The sequence below is a fragment of the Sorex araneus genome, chromosome 6 (genome assembly GCF_027595985.1).
Source record: "Sorex araneus isolate mSorAra2 chromosome 6, mSorAra2.pri, whole genome shotgun sequence".
NCBI classification, from domain to species: Eukaryota; Metazoa; Chordata; class Mammalia; order Eulipotyphla; family Soricidae; genus Sorex; species Sorex araneus.
The window spans coordinates 11,638,977-11,659,844 of NC_073307.1; the positions used below are offsets into that span (position 1 = coordinate 11,638,977).

Consider the following 20,868-nt stretch of genomic DNA (forward strand, 5'->3'; position numbering starts at 1 on the left):
GAGTATAAAATCTCGTCTTCTAGTTACATGGGCAGAAGTATGTAATCAGAGGATGGGTTGATAATCAGTGGAACCGGTGTTGATGCAATCCAATTCTCCCCTTGAAGGGACTGAAGAGGAGGACGAAGGGGATGACCGTCTTTTGGGCTCCGTGGACGAGTTCTGGTGGTTTCCGCACATGTGGAGCCACATGCAGCCCCACCTCTTCCACAATGAGTCATCCTTGGTGGAGCAGATGATGCTCAACAAAAAATTTGCCTTGGTGAGTACCTCGCTTGGAATATCACATTAAACTCGTTTGTACTCACTGCAGGGGTGAGCCGGTGTGGGTGCGGAGACGCTAGCTGAGCATGCGTCTTGCACTGACCCCACTGGGCACTGCAGCCAAGGTGCTGGGCAATGCCTTTCAAAGGGGGGGCGGAGTGTACTTCACTCCTCTCGGCAGGGTCTTACTTAACTGCATCTTTGCCCGACTCTCTAAACACTTGGTTACATGGTACAGGGGTTAGGTGTATGTCTTGCCCTGCAGCTAAACCCAGACTGATACCGGGCTCCACACGCAGCCCGAGTATCACCTGATGCATCCCTGGACACCCCTAGCACCACTTGGCGTGGTCCTGGATCCCTCCCCCACCAGCTCTGCCAGTTGTGGTCACAGCGGCCCCAGGAAGACGTAAATTCTATCTAGAATTTTCCTGTTACGCTGGGAATACGCAATATGAACATGGAACAATTCTTCAAAGAGCTCTCATGATCTACTGCCAAACAATACATAAATAAAAGCCCCCTCTTCCAGAGGTATGCTTCACAAGAGTAGCCAGGGTAATGTCCCTATTTGGACCAGGACTTTGGAAAGACAAAGGAGATTTAGAAGTCGAGGAGAATTGGTGGGAAGTGGGGCTGAGAGGGAAAAGTCCTGGTAAGAAACTAGAATTAGGAGCTGGAGTGATAGCACAGCGGGTAAGGCGTTTGCCTTGCACACGGCCGACCCGGGTTCAAATCCCAGCATCCCATATGGTCCCCTGAGCACCGCCAGGGGTGATTCCTGAGTGCATGAGCCAGGAATGACCCCTGTGCATTGCCAGGTGTGACCCAAAAAGCAAAAAAAAAAGAAAAAAGAAACTAGAATTAGGTTGGACATAATAAAGACCCAATCTAGGAAACTACTATAACGGGGGGAAATTGTTTCAGTGATACTGAAAATAGGGTCTGAGCAATAGCAGAGCAAGAGGGCGGTTGCTTTGCATGCAGCTGACCCAGGTTTGTTTCCCAAAAATCCCATAAGGTCTCTGGAGCACAACCAGGAGTGATTCAGCACAAAGCCAGGAGGAAATTCTGAGCATCAACAGGTGTGTCCCCAACCTAGCCACCCCCCCAAAAAAAAAGAGAAGAATAAAGGAAACATATCTAAGAGGGATGAAACATTCACTTGCCTAAAGCCAGACAGAATACTTTATAATGAAAGAGCTTCTGATTGGAGACAAGAAAATTAACAGTGAAAGTTGCAGTAAGCATAGCCTGTGGCCAACGTTTGAGCTCAGCAGAAATAGTGTATCGTGATTTGCAAGTACAGAGTGTGCCGTGTGGGCGAGGGCATCTTCTCTTTGCATTTGTAAGTTTTTCTCACAGGACACAAACACATGGAGGGGGGTCTGTTTGCTCAGCATCTCCTTCCCTGGGTAGACAGTATCTTGGGAGAAGAAACTTTATCTTGTCCACAACACTACTGTCATTCTCATTCGTGGAGGTATCAAAGTAATTGTCGCACAAGTCACCAAAGCAGCAAAACTTACTACTCATAAGGGATTCAGAATGTCTCCATTTTTATAGCAATCCAAAACTGGTATTATGTAGAGAGATTTTACGTAATTAATAAATCCAATCCCATCAAAACATGTTTCTAACCAAATCCTCTTCATTGTAGCTATCAACAGTGTGCAAAATAATCTGAACACACTACACTGGTTAATTTTGGATACGGTTTTCAAACTCAAAAATATGCTCCCTCGGGGCTGGAGTGGTAACACAGTGGGTAGGGCGTTTGCCTTGCACGCGGCCGACCCAGGTTCGATTCCCAGAATCCCATATGGTCCCCTGAGCACCACCAGGCATAATTCTTGAGTGTATGAGCCAGGAGTAACCCCTGTGCATCACCGGGTATGACCCATAAAGCAAAAATACATATATATGTACGTATGTGTGTATATATGTGCATATATATATATATATATATGCTCCCTCAGTAGAGAATTATTTGTTAAAGTTCTGGAATCAATGATTCAGAAATCTTCACTTAATTTCCTCACATATTTTCAGTTCAAATGGCAGAGAAGGACCAGAGAGAGAGCACAGAGCACAAGGCTCTCCATGCAGAGAGCCCAGCAGGGTTCAGCTATATATGACCCCCTGAGCACTGTCAGGAGTGATCCCTGAGCAACTCTAGGTGTGACCCCAAAACACAAACAAAATGTCACAGGGAGACTGTGGTGTGTAAATCTGTGGACACAGTTCATATGTCTTTCAAACACCCATCCATGCAACTATCACCTTTTGGGGCTAATCATTATTTCAGAAAGTCTGATGCTTACCTCTTCTGGAATCATGCTCAACTTAAGATGCTAAAGCCAAGATGTATGAGGAGTTGATCCATATGGTACCTAACCCAGTCTTATATACAACGAAGGCTAACATTTGGAAAGTGTATTTGGTTTCTATCTGGAGGACATAGAAGTCCAAGTATTTTGGGGGCGCATTTGGGCCCCATATTTGTATTTTAACTTTGGCTGCTCCCCAAAAGAGATAAGTAACTCCAAGTACATCTTTGCTGTGCTTTGATAGTTTGTCAAGAAAGCAAGGATAGTGCTATCCATGGTGAGAGTGTGAAAATGTCATGATGGCATTTGTGAACTCCCATGAGAGTGGGATATATACAGGAGTGGTACAATGTGTGAACATGCACACACACATTGCCACTGTGTGAGAAAGAGGCCCCTGGCAACCCTCTCACAATGCACAGACATTAACTCCACCATCATCAGAAGCCTAAGACTGCTTAGTATTAGCAATGCAAATCAGCAAGAGATATTTGGAGAAGAAAACAGAAAATCGACCTTGTAGCTTCTTCTTAAGCATGCCGAGAAAGAGACAGGGATCTGTGAAAGGAAATAAGACACCATGAAGTCAAATAAAATGAAATTTAAAAAAGTCAAAACAGAGGGACACTTGTTGTTTGTTATGACTGACTTGGTAGTCTTCAGGATAAACAGTTCAGACAGATCTGGTGAAAGAGACAGCGTTCACTGTCAAATTCCAATGAAAATAGAACATTATCCAAAAAACAAAAGAAAGCAGAACATTATCTAAAGTTTTGTCATCACTTAGAGGAAACAATGAGTGTCAATCTTATACTTAACTGTAAATACTTACAAGTATATCTATTAAGGACAGACAAGCATTCTGCAAGTTTTAAGATGTTCAGCTAAAAAGTACCATGACTCCAAAGAATAATTCGAAATATAAATTGAGTCATATGACTGAGGAGTGGGAGGGAGGAAGGGGGAAGGTTTTCCAATAAATGCTCAGCTCCAACGCTGGAGCCTGGAAGTGAGGTCAGCATGGGCTCCGCAGGTGCTCATAGCTGCCCAGGTCACCCCAGCTTGGCTTGGTGAATCATACATTGCTCTGAGACATTGAGCACAGGACATGCATTCCAGCCCTTTGACCTACCCCCATTTGGGGCCTCTATTTGGTCATTCTTATCTTCTTAACTCAAGAGCCAAGCTAAAAACAGTTCTCATTCTTCAGTTCTGGTCAAAAACTCAAATTATGTTCCTTGAGGCAATAGAGAATAATCATGAAAGCTCTTGTGTTCGTCAATGCTTAATCAAACACAGTCAACATTTTTGTCAGGCGAGGAGAGGCATGAACAAAGGCGGAATTAGACCCCATCATTCCCCAGCGGTACTCTGTGGAAGAGGACAGAGCTGTGAAACGCTGGGGAACGGTGATCAACACATAGTAAACACTCAGCAGATGGCAGCTGCTGTTTTTATTATTATGTTCAGTATCATAAAATTGCCATCTTCGGTGTTCCTCAAAAATCCTCAAGTTGAAAAGCTTTTTTTGGACTGGGATGACATTTGGTTAATGTGAATTCTGCACATTTCTAAATATGTGTTAATTTACTTCCTATTAAGACATTAGAGGTACAAAGCTGCTGAATTTAAAGCCACCATGAGAACAAATCAAGGTTTGTGGTTTTGCAAATATATATATATATATAGTATATATACCATAGTTTTAGGTTTTTATAAACTTTTTAAATGTATACTATCTTAAGCTTTAGATTTTTTAAATCTATCCATCTATCTATATCTATCTAGATAGATATATGTAGTCTGAATTATTTCCTTTAATTCTTACAATTGCTTCGATAAGTAGATATATTTATTCTCACTATACAGCTCAGGAAATTGAACACCAAAAGAAGGTGACTTGCGCAGGTGTATAAAAAACTACTTTATGGTAGAATTAAAGCCAGAAATCCAGATATTTCAAAACCACTTAAAATATGACCACAGCTTCTTTACTGCCCTCCCAGGCCGAACACAGATGTAAATCTAATTGCCCTGCTTCCTGCCGGCTATCCAAGGGAATTCCCAGTAATCTTGATCATGTTGAGAACTAGAGGAAGAACCTTCCCTGAGGTTCCTGAAGTCCCCAAAGGGAGGCTAGACAGCTAACCTGGCGGAAATCACCTGGACAGGGCGTCAGTGATTCTATGGAGACACAGAGGTCACTCTCCTTTCTGAGCTTTCACGGTCTTATGCTCACACACAGACACTATTGTGAAAGGAATGCTACCCCAACTCTTTTTTTTTTTTTAATTTATTTATTTTTAATTAGAGAATCACCGTGAGGGTACAGTTACAGATTTATACACTTTTGTGCTTATACTTCCCTCATACAATGTTTGGGAACCCATCCCTTCAACAGTGCCCATTCTCCACCACCCGTAAACCCAGTGTCCCTCCCACCCTCCCCAATCCCATCTCCCCCCCACCCCACCCTGCCACTGTGGCAAGGCATTCCCTTCTGTTTTCTCTCTCTAATTAGCTGTTGTGGTTTGCAATAAAGGTGTTGAGTGGCCGCTGTGCTCAGTCTCTAGCCCTCATTCAGCCCGCAACTCCCTTCCCCCACATGGCCTTCGACTACAATGTAGTTGGTGATCGCTTCTCTGAGTTGACCTTTCCCCGGAACGTGAGGCCAGCCTCGAAGCCATGGAGTCAACCTCCTGGTACTTATTTCTACAGTTCTTGGGTGTTAGTCTCCCACTCTGTTATTCTATATACCATAGATGAGTGCAATCTTTCTATGTCTGTCTCTCTCTTTCTGACTCATTTCACTCAGCATGAAACTTTTCATGCCCATCCACTTGACTACAAAATTCTTGACCTCCTTTTTTCTAACAGCTGCATAGTATTCCATTGTATAGATGTACCAAAGTTTCCTCAACCAGACATCCGTTCTGGGGCATTCGGGTTTTTTCCAGATTCTGGCTATTGTAAACAGTGCTGCGATGAACATACATGTGCAGATGTTGTTTCGATTGTACTTTTTTGCCTCTCTGGGATATATTCCCAGCAGTGGTATTGCTGGGTCAAATGGGAATTCAATATCTAATTTTTTGAGAGTCGTCCAAATTGTTTTCCAGAAGGGCTGAACCAGTCGGCATTCCCACCAGCAGTGAAGAAGGGTCCCTTTCTCCCCACATCCTCTCCAACAGCGGTTGCTTTTGTTCTTTTGGATGTGTGCTAGTCTCTGTGGTGTGAGGTGGTATCTCAAAGTTGTTTTGATCTGCATCTCTCTGATGATTAGTGATGCAGAGCACTTTTTCATGTGCCTTTTGGCCATTCGCTACCCCAACTCTTGACTTGCTGGGTGGAGTGAGCAGAAGTCTTAGCTGTGCTTCAGAAAATGCTGTCTTCCTAAATTGGGTTGCTGCTTGCCTTTCTCCACCAGCATGGGGGTTCCTAATTTTAAAATGACTCTCAGGACTGGAGAGGTAGATCTCAGAGCTGGAGCAAACGTTTTGCATTCAGGATCCTTGGGGTCAACCACAGTACTTCAGAGTACCCGGAACACCACCAGAAGTGACCCTCAAGCACAGAGCATAAAATAGCCCATTATCTTTTAACATGCTCATCTGAGGCTCAGGGAAAAAAATAATAATACAAATAAAGAAAGAAAGAAAGCACAGCAGTAGGGTGTTCGCCTTTCACGCAGCCAACCCGTGTTTGATTCCTCTGCCCCTCTCGGAGAGCCCAGCAAGCTACTGAGAGTATCTTGCCCGCACGGCAGAGCCTGGCAAGCTACCTATGGCGTATTGCATATTGGATATGCCAAAAACAGTAACAATAAGTCTCACAATGAGAGATGTTACTGGTACCTGTTCAAACAAATCGATGAGCAATGGGATGACAGTGAAATAAATAAAATGACCGTTAGTGTTCCCCAGAGAAGGAACAGCAAAGATATGCCACTGCCTTTGATGTTGCTGGATTCAGAAATATTGGATGTCAGGATAAAATTCAATAGGCAAATGAGAGAGTTAAAGGATATTTTATAATGTCCCCAACTTAAAAATATCTGCATTTACGATATAAAACTATATATTGGGGGCGGGGAGTCCTCTATCATCAGTGACAGTCAAACACATGCTATTTTCATTGAGTTTGGGCAGACACATCTGGTCTCTTACCCTTTTGCACAATGTGGACATTTCTGTCTCACAGGGGACTCTAATGTCCATTTTCATTTAGTTTTTAAAGCTCTGTCTAATAATTTATTTAAAGAAGGTTTGGCAAATTCTTTAAGCAAACTTGAATTTGACGATAGCCATCAGGAAATGCAGCTTTGAGGTTCGTTAGAAAATATTTTTGGTTACAAAATATACGCTGGTTTGGGTATTAAAATGAAATTTCAGCAAGGATTTTTGAAGTAACATCTTGTAAGCAGGGATTAATTGTAAATGATCAACCTATACCATCATTTGAAATAACTGATGTACAACTTTAAAAATTGGATAAAATTCCATTGGAAAAGTAAAGTAACTGTTAGCATCTGGACCTGAAAAATCATCATTACATAGAGCCAGAGAGACAGTATAGTATGATACTGTGGGTCAGGCGCTTGCCATGCACTCAACTGAGTGAGGTTCAGTCCCTGGCACTCCATATGGCACCCTGAGTCCTTCCAGGAGTAAGTAAGCAAGACATATGGCCTCCCCCAAAAAATTTAAGACACAGCAGTATGCATATATTCTCAATTGAAGAAATGGATCAAAACTTTGGCAATCATAACAGCTTAATTTCTCATAAGAGATTAAAATTTTACCACAGAACTCACTGCCCGACATCAGATGATATTTACTCTGTTACATATAATACAACTGAAATTAGTAATAGTAGTTCAGTAATGTTCTTGTAAACATAAAATCTTGCTAAGGATTGCACATTTTTATTGCATCACCATTATCTCTTCTAATGGAGTCCTTTTACCCTCTCGTTTCCAAATTCAGCAGAACCTGCTAATTTTCATAAACTATAATGTCTATTATCAATTATAAACTTCTTAGAGTCGTGAGCACATTAACTTTTCTAATACAGAAATACAGATTATAGTATCAATACATAATTAAAAATTTGTGAAAGACTTGCTGACTTTAGGAATCTGTGATAATCTTTTCATTAGTTCACATGCCAGCTAGCAAATGAAAGAATTCTATCACTTTTACTTTGGTAAAGCACATTATAAAAGGCACACTAGATTTCCATTTTATTGATATTAAAAACAAAGCATTTAATCCTAATTTAATAGAGTGCAAATCAGGAAGCAAAGGGTGACTCTGAGCTGGCAGGGTATTTCCAGAATAATCCAAGTAGCACAGTTTCCAACAAACACCATTATTCAGAACAGGAAGATCTAGATGGTAAAAAGTGAGATTGACTTCACACGTGGAGAGGGCAAGAGCCAGAGGGGTATATTTTCGGGGTCAGTATTCAACTGACAAAGTACTGGGGTGGCCTTTCTAGTTACTAAAACACTGAAATATGTCAACGAGACTACCCTTACTCCACTGCCATTTCAGACCTCCCCCGCGGTATTCCCAACCTTCCCTACTCAGCAACCAAATGGCCCTTGCAAGTACCCCCAGAATTAGCCCTAGTTCTAGAGCAGGCAACCCTGTGACCCGGCTTTACAACTGATCAATGGCCTGCTGGCTAGGAAACAGTTTGAGCGCCACCCATGACTGTCAATGACACAGACATGGTAGGATCCTGAGTTAATGTGTTAAGTAGAGAAGTCACAGGACAGGGAGTATGCTGGGACCAAGGCAAGCAGAGCTCTGCTTCTGCAGAGAAGGACATGCACAAATCCCCACTGGCATCTAATAGGTGCTCAAAATTTTTCAGATGAAAATACAAATATTTCTTATCAACTTTCATGAAAAATTTCAAGATCAGATAGGTTTTATTATTACTCTGCTATGGGGAGTCAGTAGCCAAACCTATATTTAGTGTCTAAGTCCAATCATAGCTGAAGTTTGAACTGTTGCTTTCTCTGTAGACTTCTTTATTTTACCTGAATAAACGTACCTCCCTCCCATTCATGTCTTCAGCAGAACCAAATCTTTCATCATTTACATCTCTGACTGCACTTTCCAAAGTGGATTTTATTACCTAGTGAACTTAGAATTTGTTGTTGTTGTTAGCTTCTATCTGGGTTCTCTTTTTACCTACTCTCAAGGAAGAGTTCATCCTCCCCCCAAAAGCTAGAAAACATAAAGGGGAATCAGTTGATTCCCTCTCTCCTTCAACAAATGACATTTAGCAAGGGGTTTCATATTCAAAGAGATAGAATAGACAAAAGACTCTGAGTCCAGCTCCCAGCCCTCCACAGACCCCCCCCCAGGCTAGACCCCCACCCTCAGGGGTGGCCCTGGTGGCAGGGTGACTCCACAGAACCAGCCTCGCACTGAGAGACCCTGAGCATCACTTAGGATCACTTAGGGAACCAAGTTCTCCTTTGCATGTCCATCACACTCAGTGTGATTTTAATTGATTTTGTGAAGACACATTTTGCACATGTCCTGTATAGAAATAGTCCCTTGTTGCTCACATTTATTTGGACACAGAGTGAAGGAAAAACTTTCACGATACTTCCGATAAAGTTGGTGAGCAGTGGAGCAGGGTCAAGTTGCAGGACAGAGGGATGGCTCCCCATCCCCACAGAGACCTCTATACCCGGAACCCTGCCAGCTGCTCCTGACCTAGGACTACTCCTTCCTTCTTGACTGTTCTGCATTTAGCTAAAGGAATCAAGCGAGCGCTTGTTTCCTAAGAGGTGGCCCTAAACCTGGCAGATATCTCAGTGGTTCTTCCTTCACTGCCATATCCTGCTCATTGAAATCTTGCCGTCCCCGCTCCTTTCCAAATTTCTCATCCGACACCTGGAGTTTTAGAGCAGCCTCCAAACTCATCCCCTGACTCCCCGTTCTTTCCCTTAATTCATGCTGAGATCAGAGAACATTGTAAAACTTGAAATTCTATTGTTTTCTCTTCCCCTGCATGAGACAGAACCTTCTGGTTTCAGTCAGAAAGATTCTTGACTCTCCAGAGGAAATGCAGGAAATTTCTGAGCCCCAGATGTTCACCGAACGTTGAGCTTAGCGCTCTTCACACATAGGCACTAATTCCTCAACCCACCAGTGAGACTGCTTCGTCCCACAGTGAAGATGCAGAGCTGGGGCTCAGAGAGCTCATCTAACGTTCTGGAAATCACACAGCCAGCGAAAGCGAAGATGGGGAAAGAACCTGCTTGTAGATCTGTCAAGCTCCGAAGCCCAGGTTATTGCAATGCTTTGTCGAAATGAACAGTCATACATTTGATTTTCGTACTGATTTTCATTCCAAAAGTAATTCCAGAAGAAGATACATAACATAAAATCATACATATGTGACTTACATCTTTTGTTTTCTGCAATCAGCACAAGTCTTAATTGTCCTGGTGGTTATTATAAAGTCTAGGGGACTTTATATCATATATTTTAAATGACTGTTTTGCATTTAGCTAAAGGGAGTGAGCGCTTGTTTTTTAAGAGGTGGTTATAAACCTGGCAGATATCTCCATGGGTTCTTCCTTGACTGCTATATCCTGCTCATTGAAAACTTGCCGTCCCCACTCCTTTATAATAATATCTATTAATAAGTCTGCAGTCAGAAGAAAGATCGATAACAGCTCTGTTATCCTTTCAAGAATACTTAATTAAAATTAAAATTACTTCTATGCAGACTTAATGATTTCCACACTAATCAACCTTGTCTGTTTTCTCAAAAATTAGGTGTCTTTGCAAGCTCTTTGAGAATTTGAGTCTCTCCCTGAACATTTTTAGCCTCATTATCTCTCAGGTAGGGTGTTTGCCTTGCACGCTACTGACCTGGGTTCTATTCTTCCATCCCTCTCGGAGAGCCCGGAAAACTACTGAGAATATCCCACCTGCATGGCAGAGCCTGGCAGGCTACCCATGGCATATATGATATGCCAAAAACAATAACAACAAGTCTCACAATGAAGACGTTACTGGTGTCCACTCGAGCAAATCAATGAACAATGAGATGACAGTGCTACAGTGCTATCTCTCATGGACCTCACACTTCCACCAAAAATTGTTTATTCAAATTCTGAAAAAGTGGATTATACCACACCCTCAGATTCCTCAACTGTGTATCAGTATGATTTTAATTTATTTGTTGCAGCATAAAAGTAGTCTTTGTAATTTATTTTATTTTTACATTTCCACAAACTCCTTAACATGTTTACTTGAAGAAATTGCAGCAATTCAAAATATCAACTTGGCCTGACAAAGTATAAGTGTTTACATCATTCCTTTGAGTATCCTTACTAAAGTGCATGCTTTAGTGGGGTATTTTTTATGAGATTCTCAGCAATGCTATGAAGACACTTCAACAATTCTGAAGGGAACATGAAGAGAAAAAAACTAGCATACTTTGTTAGATGGAAACTTAGCTTGAAATAAATTACATAATTGTGAGGCAAGACTGGAGGAAAATATATGTCACTCTCCCTCCTCAAAAAATTCTTAGAGGTTACAAAAAAAAATGAAGGTTAAGGTATGCTTATCTTTTCTGTCATCCTATTTCAGTACTTAAACTGAATTATCAATTAACTTTGTTTCTGTAAATTTCTTAATATATTTGGCTTACTGAATTTCATGTTAGGTCAAATAATCCAGGTGTTAAATGGAATAATAAATATACTCTTGAAGGAGAGTATATGGGAGTGAAGGACTTGTGCTGTGTCTTTTTACAGTCTTATCAACTTTATGGATTACCAAGGGTATTTCTTCCTATCAGCTGAGACATAATATCAATTCAATGACTTATTCAAGAAGAGAGTATACTGCTTAGTAGAGCTCTTTGAAAGATATTATCGAGCTTGCTAGTGTATCTTTTATAAATGTCTGCTCTTAAAAGGGAATTATAAGTTTGGGAGTAAGTGGAAATGATACTTGGTCTACCTATATTTCTTAACTGTCTCAAAAAGAAACAATAATATTTAGAAAATGGGGGGAGACAATTTTTTGTTTACATTCTTTTTATTTACACATTTGTTTACTCATTTTGTTACACAGAGAATTTCATCCTCTGATAATTAGCCTTTATGCCTCCTTGGCAAATAGAGGACTTAAGTTTAGAAGAGTGGTAGAGCCTAACTTGAGGCTGGTACCAATGAAGACAACAGGAGCTTGATGATACCCTGCGACTCCCTTTGCCCTGGCACCACTGGTCATTGGAAGACACCCATCACTGAGTTGTCATGGACTGACAATCTCTGAATAAGTGAAGAACACGATTTTTTCCTAGCCCTGTAGTTCATGAAACACTGTCCAGAGCTGAGCCACTAAGAGTGATAAGGTCACAATCCTGCTTTCTGAGTTGCCATAGAGTCCGTCAGTCTCATAAGATCTATTAATGCCTTTAACGCCTTTCATTATCGAAGATGTGTATTTCTGTAGCTGCACTTTTTTTGAGTCCAAATGGCGAGACTGAGAATATCGCCTTTTGATCTCTGGGGGATAACTCTGCCTGGCCTGGTGTTCAATCCTCAGCACCACCTAACCCACATTCGAGGTGCAGTCCCTGTGGGGGACCCCAGGCGCTGCAACGCTCTCCAGCACACTGCAGTCACGTCTGTGTGAGCCCTCAAAGTAAAGGATGAAACCCCAGGGAATACCTCAACTTGATGTGTGACCCTGGTCTTCAGAATGAAAAAGGGAAGGGGAGGGGCCGGGCAAAGACTATGGCCTTCCTGAGGTTTCTGGACCTATTTTTTCAGCCAACAGGGAAACTCACGTAAACCTTAATTCCAACATTTTTATTTAGAACGCCTATAATGGCCACCCAAAAAACCTCCATCCCTCTCAGAGAGCCTGGCAAGCTCCCAAGAGTATCTCCCGCATGGCAGAGCCTGGCAAGATACCCGTATTCTATATGCCAAAACCAGTAACAACACTGGCCCTCATTCCCCTGACCCTGGAAGAGCCCCCAATACAGCAGTGTTAAGAAGATAAACAAGGAGAGGCTGATAAAATCTCAGGGCCGAACTACCCTGCCAAAATGAAGAAGGACTAAAATGACTGCACTTTTAACACACATATGCTGGCATTGGAAGCATCCATGGAGGACCTGATGGTGCAAGCACAGAAGGTCAAGCAAGTACGATGTCATTGGATTAACCGAGACAAGAAGGCACTGAACACATCACGCCATTTTCAACACTGGAGAAGAACTGTTCCTCGGAACATGTGACAGTAGAGGTGTCGGTGGTGTTGGTGTCCTTGTTAACAGGAACTTAGCCATGAGCATTGAATCATTCGAATGCCTAACATTCTGAATTGAATGTTTACATTTGAATAGATGTAGTTCGTTGTCGACAGTTTCTATTTCCATCATTATGCACCAATATCCAACTACAACGAAGAAGAAGAAATTGAGAAGTTCTACATGGAACTGGAGAAGTTCTATAAAGAAGACCATACCTTCTATAATGTAAATCTTGGCATTAGATTTTAATGCCAAGATGCCAAGATAGAACCTAGAAGGTTACCCAAAGACCCACAGCCTAGAGTGGAACGAACAGGGTGAGAGACTGTCTGAGTTCATCATGTTGACCAAGACCATCCATGGTAACTTGAAGTTCCAGAAGGCTGAATCTAAATGCTGGACATGGGAGTCTCCCAGTGGACAGTTCCACAATGAAATTGACCACATCATATTCAATTGAAGATTTTGCCTGACCGATGTTGCTGTTGTCCCAAAATTCCAAATGGGATCAGACCACCATCTCCTTCATGCGAAATTCTACTTCATGGAACGGAAAGAAAGGGCTTCAAAGTTTAAGAAGAGAACTCCCAAAATGACCACCAACTGGGAACTCTTTGGCACTACTGCAGCAATATGGGAAGATGCCATCATTGACAACATTAACAAGGAATACGATCGACTGGTTCAGCACCTCCATGATTGTGCGAGGAATGCAGAGAGAGAGAAAAACCACAAAAAGTCACCTGTCTTTGGAAACTCTCGAGCTCATTCTCCAACATGGCCTTGTGCGAGGCTCAGACAATCACAAGGTAACATCCGAGCTCGCAAAGCTGTGCAGAGAAACGATAAAGAAAGACCTCAAAGAGAGAAGAGCAGCAGTGTTGGCCTGTAGTGGCAGAAGCGAGGAAAAGTATTCACAACACTGGCCTGTTATTCACCAACTATAAGACCAAGATGACTGCCCTCCGATGTCCTGATGAATCTATCACGTCTTCCAGAAGGGCAATGGAAAAGGTTTTCCACAACTTCGACTCAGATCTCTTTGATAGCCACAGCCACCTGCCCACATATGAAATTCCACAGGATGGATATGTCATTCCCAGCATTCTCCCTTCTGAAATCCAACACACCATTTCGTCAGTAAAGAAGCGTACAGCACCTGGTCCAGACAAGGTCAGACCCGAACACCTGAAGAATCTGCCACCAGTACTCCTCAATACATTGGTTTGGCTCTTCACACGCTACCTGTCTGAATGCAAGTTTCCCTCCCAATAGAAAACCAGCAGGAATATCCTGTTGTACAAGAAGGGAGATATCAGCAACTATCGCCCGATCTGCCTGTTGTCCATCATCTACGACTTATTCACTTGAGTCATCCTGAATAGGATTGGCAGAACACTAGATGAAGGACATCCATGCAAGCAAGCTGTGTTCTGAAAAGGATTCAGCACAATCGACCATATCCACATGGTAACCAATCTTATTGAGGTTTCGCAAGAGTTCAAGATACTACTCTGTCTAATGTCGTTTGATTTAAAGAAGGCCTTTGATTCTGTTGAGACTGAAGGGTCATTGAAGCCCTAGCCAAACAGGGTATTCAAACTCAATACATCAGGATCCTCCATGAGCTGTATTACGGATTCACCACCAGGATTTCACCATTCTACAAAGAAGTGATCATCAATGTAAAGAGAGGGGTTCTTCAGGGTGACACCATTTCACCAAAACTCTTCAGTGCCACCCTGGAGAACATCATGCACAGACTGGAATGGAAAGGAATGGGAGTGAAGATAGATGGTCAGCAACTACACCACCTCTGCTTCGCTGATGACATTGTTCTCATAACACCAAATATTAGCCAAGCAGCACGAATTCTGGACATCTTCAACCACAAGTGTAGAAAGGTCAGACTGCAGCTGAATCTCACAAAGACAATGTTCATGAGAAACGAACTAGTTCCTGATGTTCCATTTTCTTCAATGGAACGAACATCTCTGAATGCAGCAGTTATTGTATACCTGGGTCAAGAACTCAACGTGACAAACAACCTGGTACCCTCCTGAGCTGCGCAGGAGGAAAAGAGCAGCCTGGAATGCCTTCCAGAGCACCGAAGAAGTGATTAAGAGGAGAAAGAACCTCCAGCTCCAGGCACATCTTTTTGACGCCACTGTTCTTCCTGCACTAACATATGCCTCAGAGACCTGGACCCTCCGAAAACAGGATGAGAACGCTATTTGGGTATCCCAAAGAGGAATCGAAAGAGTTCTGCTTGGAGTATCACATTTCACTCAAGTGAGAAAAGGAATCCGGAGTTCCGACCTCCATCGACCATCAAAAATCAGGGAGGCTGTCTCATTTGCCAAGGCTTCAAAAATCAGATAGACAGTACTATGATTCAGAGATGACGGATGGACTAGAGCTGTAGAGCTGTTACTGACTGGATTCCACAGGATGTCAAAAAACCGCATGGCTGCCCACCTATGACAAGATGGTCAGACTTCTTTGTCAAAACCCTGAATGAACGGTTTGAGGCTCTTCATGTTCTTGGAGTGAGCAGATGCCACTGGGCTACACTAACACGTGACAGGGACGAATGGGGACGTTATTGGCACCTGCTTGAGCAAATCAAAGATCAATGGGATGAGGAGTGATACAAGTGATTTTAGGTTTCATTTCAAAGTCATGATTGACTAAGTCATTGACCATACGATTGACCCCAGTCTCCAACTCCCCTCTCCTCCCTGGGAATCAGGCAGATACCTCCTGGCTCAAAGCCTGAACTGCCAATTTATACAACTGGTCTTGATTCCATGGCCAAATTCTGAGTCATCTTGTTAGTGAAAAATTCAGATATGATCTCAAAGATCTGCCATGAATAACAAAGAGTAGGACTTTCCCTAGAAATCAGATGAGGAAGACCAGTGGAATATTTTATTATATAAAGGATTACAACTATGACAACTGAAGATTTTTTTTTGTTTTATTGAATCACTATGAGGGTTATTTTAAACCAAATCTATTTTTTAACAAAATGATTGTCACAGTAGATAGTTTACATACCAGTCAGCAAACATACATAAGTTTATAATATGGGTTAAAGTATACCAGGCAGCAGGAGAAAACTGTACAGAAATCAAGTGGCCAAATCCATAAATCTCAACTAAAGTTATATAGGCATGCCTGTTACACTTAGGAGGTTATTACTTCCTTAAATATGTAAGAGGAAAATGATACATGTTAGTGTAAGATTGTATCTGGATTAAATATAGTACATTTATATTTTGCATCTGAATATGAGATCACTCCTAAAACCACAGAGATCATGTTAAAGAAACACAGAGTTTTAACTCTGAACCTTAGTGACTATTTGCACAAACTACTTTTCAACTGAGTGGGAAAAAAAAAGGTATAAAGTAGATTCTTCTGTGTAGCAATTATTTGTTTCCATTTGAGGTCATACCAGACCTATCTTCATTTTTTACAGGGGCATTTTCTAATAAAAACACTCATAGATTGAGCACCAAAGCCCCGTGTCCTGAGCTGGTGATAAGTCTGCCTTGGCCAGCGTGGTTCTAGGTAAAGGAGGAAGTGGCTTGTAACTTACTTAGCCTAGAGCTTCTCAGGAGACGTTTCCGACTTCTCTGAACAGCCACTTCCAGGAGCCAGAGTCCGGGTTGTGCAGAGCTGAAGCTTCCATAAGGCCCCGTGGCTTTGCCATAGAGAAACAAACTGCCTTTAGACGCTTTAAAACTCTTCTCTCATTCAAGGAAATAATTTCATAAATGTATTTTCTTCATAAATAGGGCATGTGACTTACTAGAAAGGGTTCTAACTTCATTTTCTAAACATGTTCCTAGCACCTGGAAGAAAACTGTATTTTTTTGTGTGGAATAATCTTGGTAATAACAACAGCATTTAAGAAAGTCACTTTAAAATTCAAAGCAAAGCAATTTTTCATAGAATAAGTCTAAAGTGCACCACCAAATGTAAACATAAAGAAACCTTATCCTAAGCCCATGCAAATTTTAAATGCAAAGCCTCAGTACTATGAGATGGTTAACCAATCTATGACCTTATATATACTAAGGAAATGTGATACATCTAACTAATGTGTAGCTCAAGAACAACATTGAGAAGTATTTCCAAATTATTTTGTAATAAAGTTTTGGGTTTTTCTACAAGCAGGTTTCAATTTTCTATTGATTTCCTATTATTATGGCATTTTATAATGACATTATTTCTGTGCTAACTAGTATGAGGAATACGGAAATTGGCACTGAGTATCATTCTAAAGAAAATAGGCAATGACCTTGATTCCAAAGTTTCCTGTTTAGAAAGATATGAAGGAAAATATTAAAATAAATTACCATTCTAATTCAGAGGGTAAGGTGTTTGCCTTGCACATCGCCAACCTGGGTTCAATTCCTCCACCCCTCTCGGAGAGCCCAGCAAGCTACCAAGAGCATCTCGCCCGCACTGCAGAGCCTGGCAAGCTACCCATGGTATATTTGATATGCCAGAAACAGTAACAAGTCTCACAATGGAGATGTTACTGGTGCCCTCTCGAGCAAACCGATGAGCAACAGGATGACAGTGACAGTGACCATTCTAATTATAAGCAGCAATTTAAATTTAGAAATATTATCAAACACAGTAATAAAAAGTGATTTCCTCAGTAATTAAGATATGTTGCTCAAAAATCTGAATCTGATTAATTTTTATTTTACTTTTAAGGTAATTTCCCAAAATACATATTTTTCTCAATAAAATTATATTATCTTCATGGTCTCTATTTGAAAATATATGAGTGTATAATTTAGAAAAATTGTTGTCATTTAAAATTTAACATATCAAAAGTTAAATATTTATATTCCTAATAACAAATGTATCTGTTCCATACTAAAATAAAAATGTGAGGGGTGGTGAGGGGTTTAGGCCACATCCGCTGTGCTTACAATTTACTCCTGGCTCTGTGCTTAGGGATCACTTCTAGAGGGGCTGGGGGGGCCAATATGAGGTGCCAGGGATGGAACTCAATTCAGCTGTGTGCAAGGCAAGCACCCCACCCACTGTACCTGCTCTAGCCCCTAAAATGTTTAGGTATAGTCTGAAGAATACTTCATTATGACACAGGTATGAAATGTCTTATGAATCTGCAGATGAACTGAGAGTTTAAATGAGACCATTGAGAAAGTTAAAATGAAAATAAGAGGGAGGTGGTCAGAATTCAAATACCCATCCATTTGCTATCTAATATTTAAGTTCTTATTCTTGACAAGACACTGGGTTTGCAATGGAAAGACATGTCAGTGGATAAAAGAGAACCCAGATTCATGGGCCTTATTATTTCATGAGGAAGAGAGACATTAGGAAATAATTATTCCTCTAGCATGACTGGGGGTGGGGGGAGCAACCTCACCAAAAGAAATATGAAGCCACATTCACTAACAAACTTTGCTACAAACTATGAATAACCAGTGACGTCTTAATCAAACTTAATTGAGATGGGAACTTGACAATGAAGGGTTCTCTGAAGATATGGCAGAATAAATGATGATTATCTTTAGAGCAGTCACATTTATCTAAGTAAAGGTTTGGAGGAAGGACATTCCTAGCTCAGGAACCACATCTGGGAGGGAGCTGTGCGGAAAGCACATGGTGAGTTACAGGAAAGGATTAACCTGACAAAAAACGCAGGGAGAGGAACAAGGATACAGGGCATAGGGCTAGCCTGAGAACTTTGTATTTTTTTTTTTTTTTGCTTTTTTGGATCACACCCGGCAATGCACAGGGGTCACTCCTGACTCTGCACTCAGGATTCACCCCTGGTGATGCTCAGGGGACCATATGGGATGCTGGGAATCGAACCTGGGAACCCGGGTTGGCCGCATGCAAGGCAAATGCCCTACCCGCTGTGCTATCGCTCCAGCGCCGAACTTTGTATTTTTATCTTCAGCGTGCTCGGGAAATCCCGGGAGCACTCTGAGAAAAAAGAGCCATCATCACATTTTTGTCTTACGAGTTACTTGGCTTGTATGTAAAGAATGGGCTGAAAAAAGAAAAAAAAGAAAGAGGAAATGGGGTTAGAATAATGTGAAAGTGTGAAAGCATGATGATGGCAGAATTGGAGGAAATATTTGTGATAAATTGGAGATACACCAAAAGTAGCACAGATAGGATCTGATAACAGACTGGATGTCTGGGAGGCACATCAAAAGTAGCACTGATAAGATTTGATAACAGACTAGATTTAAGTGTATATGAGGACACGAGTGTCCAGAACATCTGTTTTTTGGAGGCAGCGAGCAATTGATGGATGAAGTCCATGTAATGACATAAAGAAACCCTGGGGAAAAAGGCTTATCTGGTTGAGCTGAGAGGTGAAAATCAAGAGTTCAAGAATGAGACTAGTTCATCTTGCTTTCAACATATCTGGTTATAGCTCATAGTAATTCTCTATTCTTTTGGGCTCGTGTCCTTCACTAGAAAAAAATCTTGATAGGGATTACAGATTTTCTAGATCTAAGATACTCACTTTAAAACAATGATCAATGATCAAGGAAAAGAAGTATACTGTTAGTTGAAAATGAAGTAAGCCAAATGAAGCTACCCTTTCCCCTTTATCCATGCTCATTTGTAGCATGTAGCTACACATCAATGCATTTAACAGCCTTATACAATTATTTTCTATAGGTGAACTCTCTCTTTGGCATAATGAAAACCTATGACTAATTCAAAGGAAGCTTATTTGGATGGAACTTTTTAAAACTCATAAAGCAATTCAGAAATACAGCCAGAAATATAAAATACCATTCAGGGGGGCGGGGATGGGGGGAAACGGTTCAACTACTTAAGCCATGGGTGTTCTTTTTATAAAAGACACATTTTATCTTTTATTCCTAGGCAATTTTCCTTTATGCCAGAGAGACTATGTCATGATTAATGGACTATATCAAGCAGAGAAGAATAATTACGATTATACAAAGCTGTCCCAAACTACCTCCGAACTAATCTAGATGCCATACAGATTCATTTGGGGGAATTACAGACCCAGTCAGGACCAGCTAAAAAGGAAAAAAAAAAAAAAAAACACTGTGACATTGATTAGTTACTTCATGGGTTCTTTTGTGTGTGTACATGTATAATTTCCAAACTTCTTAAACTGCTCTCATTTTATCTACAAAGACTTGACTTTAAATCAACTAAGTTCCCAGAATTTTCATTCTTTCAATGCCTTCAGAAAGAGATGTGGCAGGCATGTGGCAAGCTCCGTAGCAACTGAGCAAAGGCTCAGTAATAACCTGTCACCTGCCTGGTGAACTCCAAAGTGCTCATTCCTCTGGCAAGGGTTTGTTTTAGTTGGTGGGAGTGCTGAGTGTTGTTTGTAGCAAATGTTTGGTACTTAACCTGTTGAAATTATGAGCAACAGAAGAACAGATGTCTGTGACAAGGAGATGGAAGGCAGATTCTTTCCAATTGTTCTTTAAAGCCACTAGTCCTGGCCTACCAAGTCTCGAGCACAAATATATTAACATCAAGACTCCTGGAATGGCTCCAGGCCTTCACAACGGTTACAGGTCTAACTATCTCATTGTGTTATACAAGTAATGTTGAGTGTGAACAAATGAATGTATCACACATTTGAAAATGACGGCACAGACAAAGAATGAAGACTCCTCCCACATTCTAACTAACATCTGCTTGGTCCTAGGAGCATGGGATTCCAACCGACATGGGCTACGCCGTGGCCCCTCACCATTCCGGGGTCTACCCTGTGCATGTTCAGCTGTACGAGGCCTGGAAGAAGGTCTGGAATATCAGGATCACCAGCACGGAAGAATATCCCCATCTGAAGCCAGCCAGATACCGGAAGGGCTTCATCCACAAAAACATCATGGTGAGCTGTTCAGTCTGCATAGGATACAGCTAATTCAGCCACATTGCACTCCTCTTTGGAAGGAGG

General features: G+C 41.5%; 1 protein-coding gene across 2 annotated transcripts in view; it reads left to right on the plus strand.

Moving 5' to 3' along the window:
• The window catches only part of LOC101552197 (N-deacetylase and N-sulfotransferase 3), a 169,618-nt gene that overhangs the window by 60,979 nt on the left and 87,771 nt on the right, over window positions 1–20,868 (plus strand). For both annotated transcript variants that reach the window (XM_055142489.1, XM_055142490.1), the window contains exons 4-5: window positions 108–262; window positions 20,617–20,802. In XM_055142489.1, coding sequence (XP_054998464.1) covers window positions 108–262; window positions 20,617–20,802 — 341 coding nt within the window. The remainder of the gene's footprint in view (window positions 1–107; window positions 263–20,616; window positions 20,803–20,868) is intronic.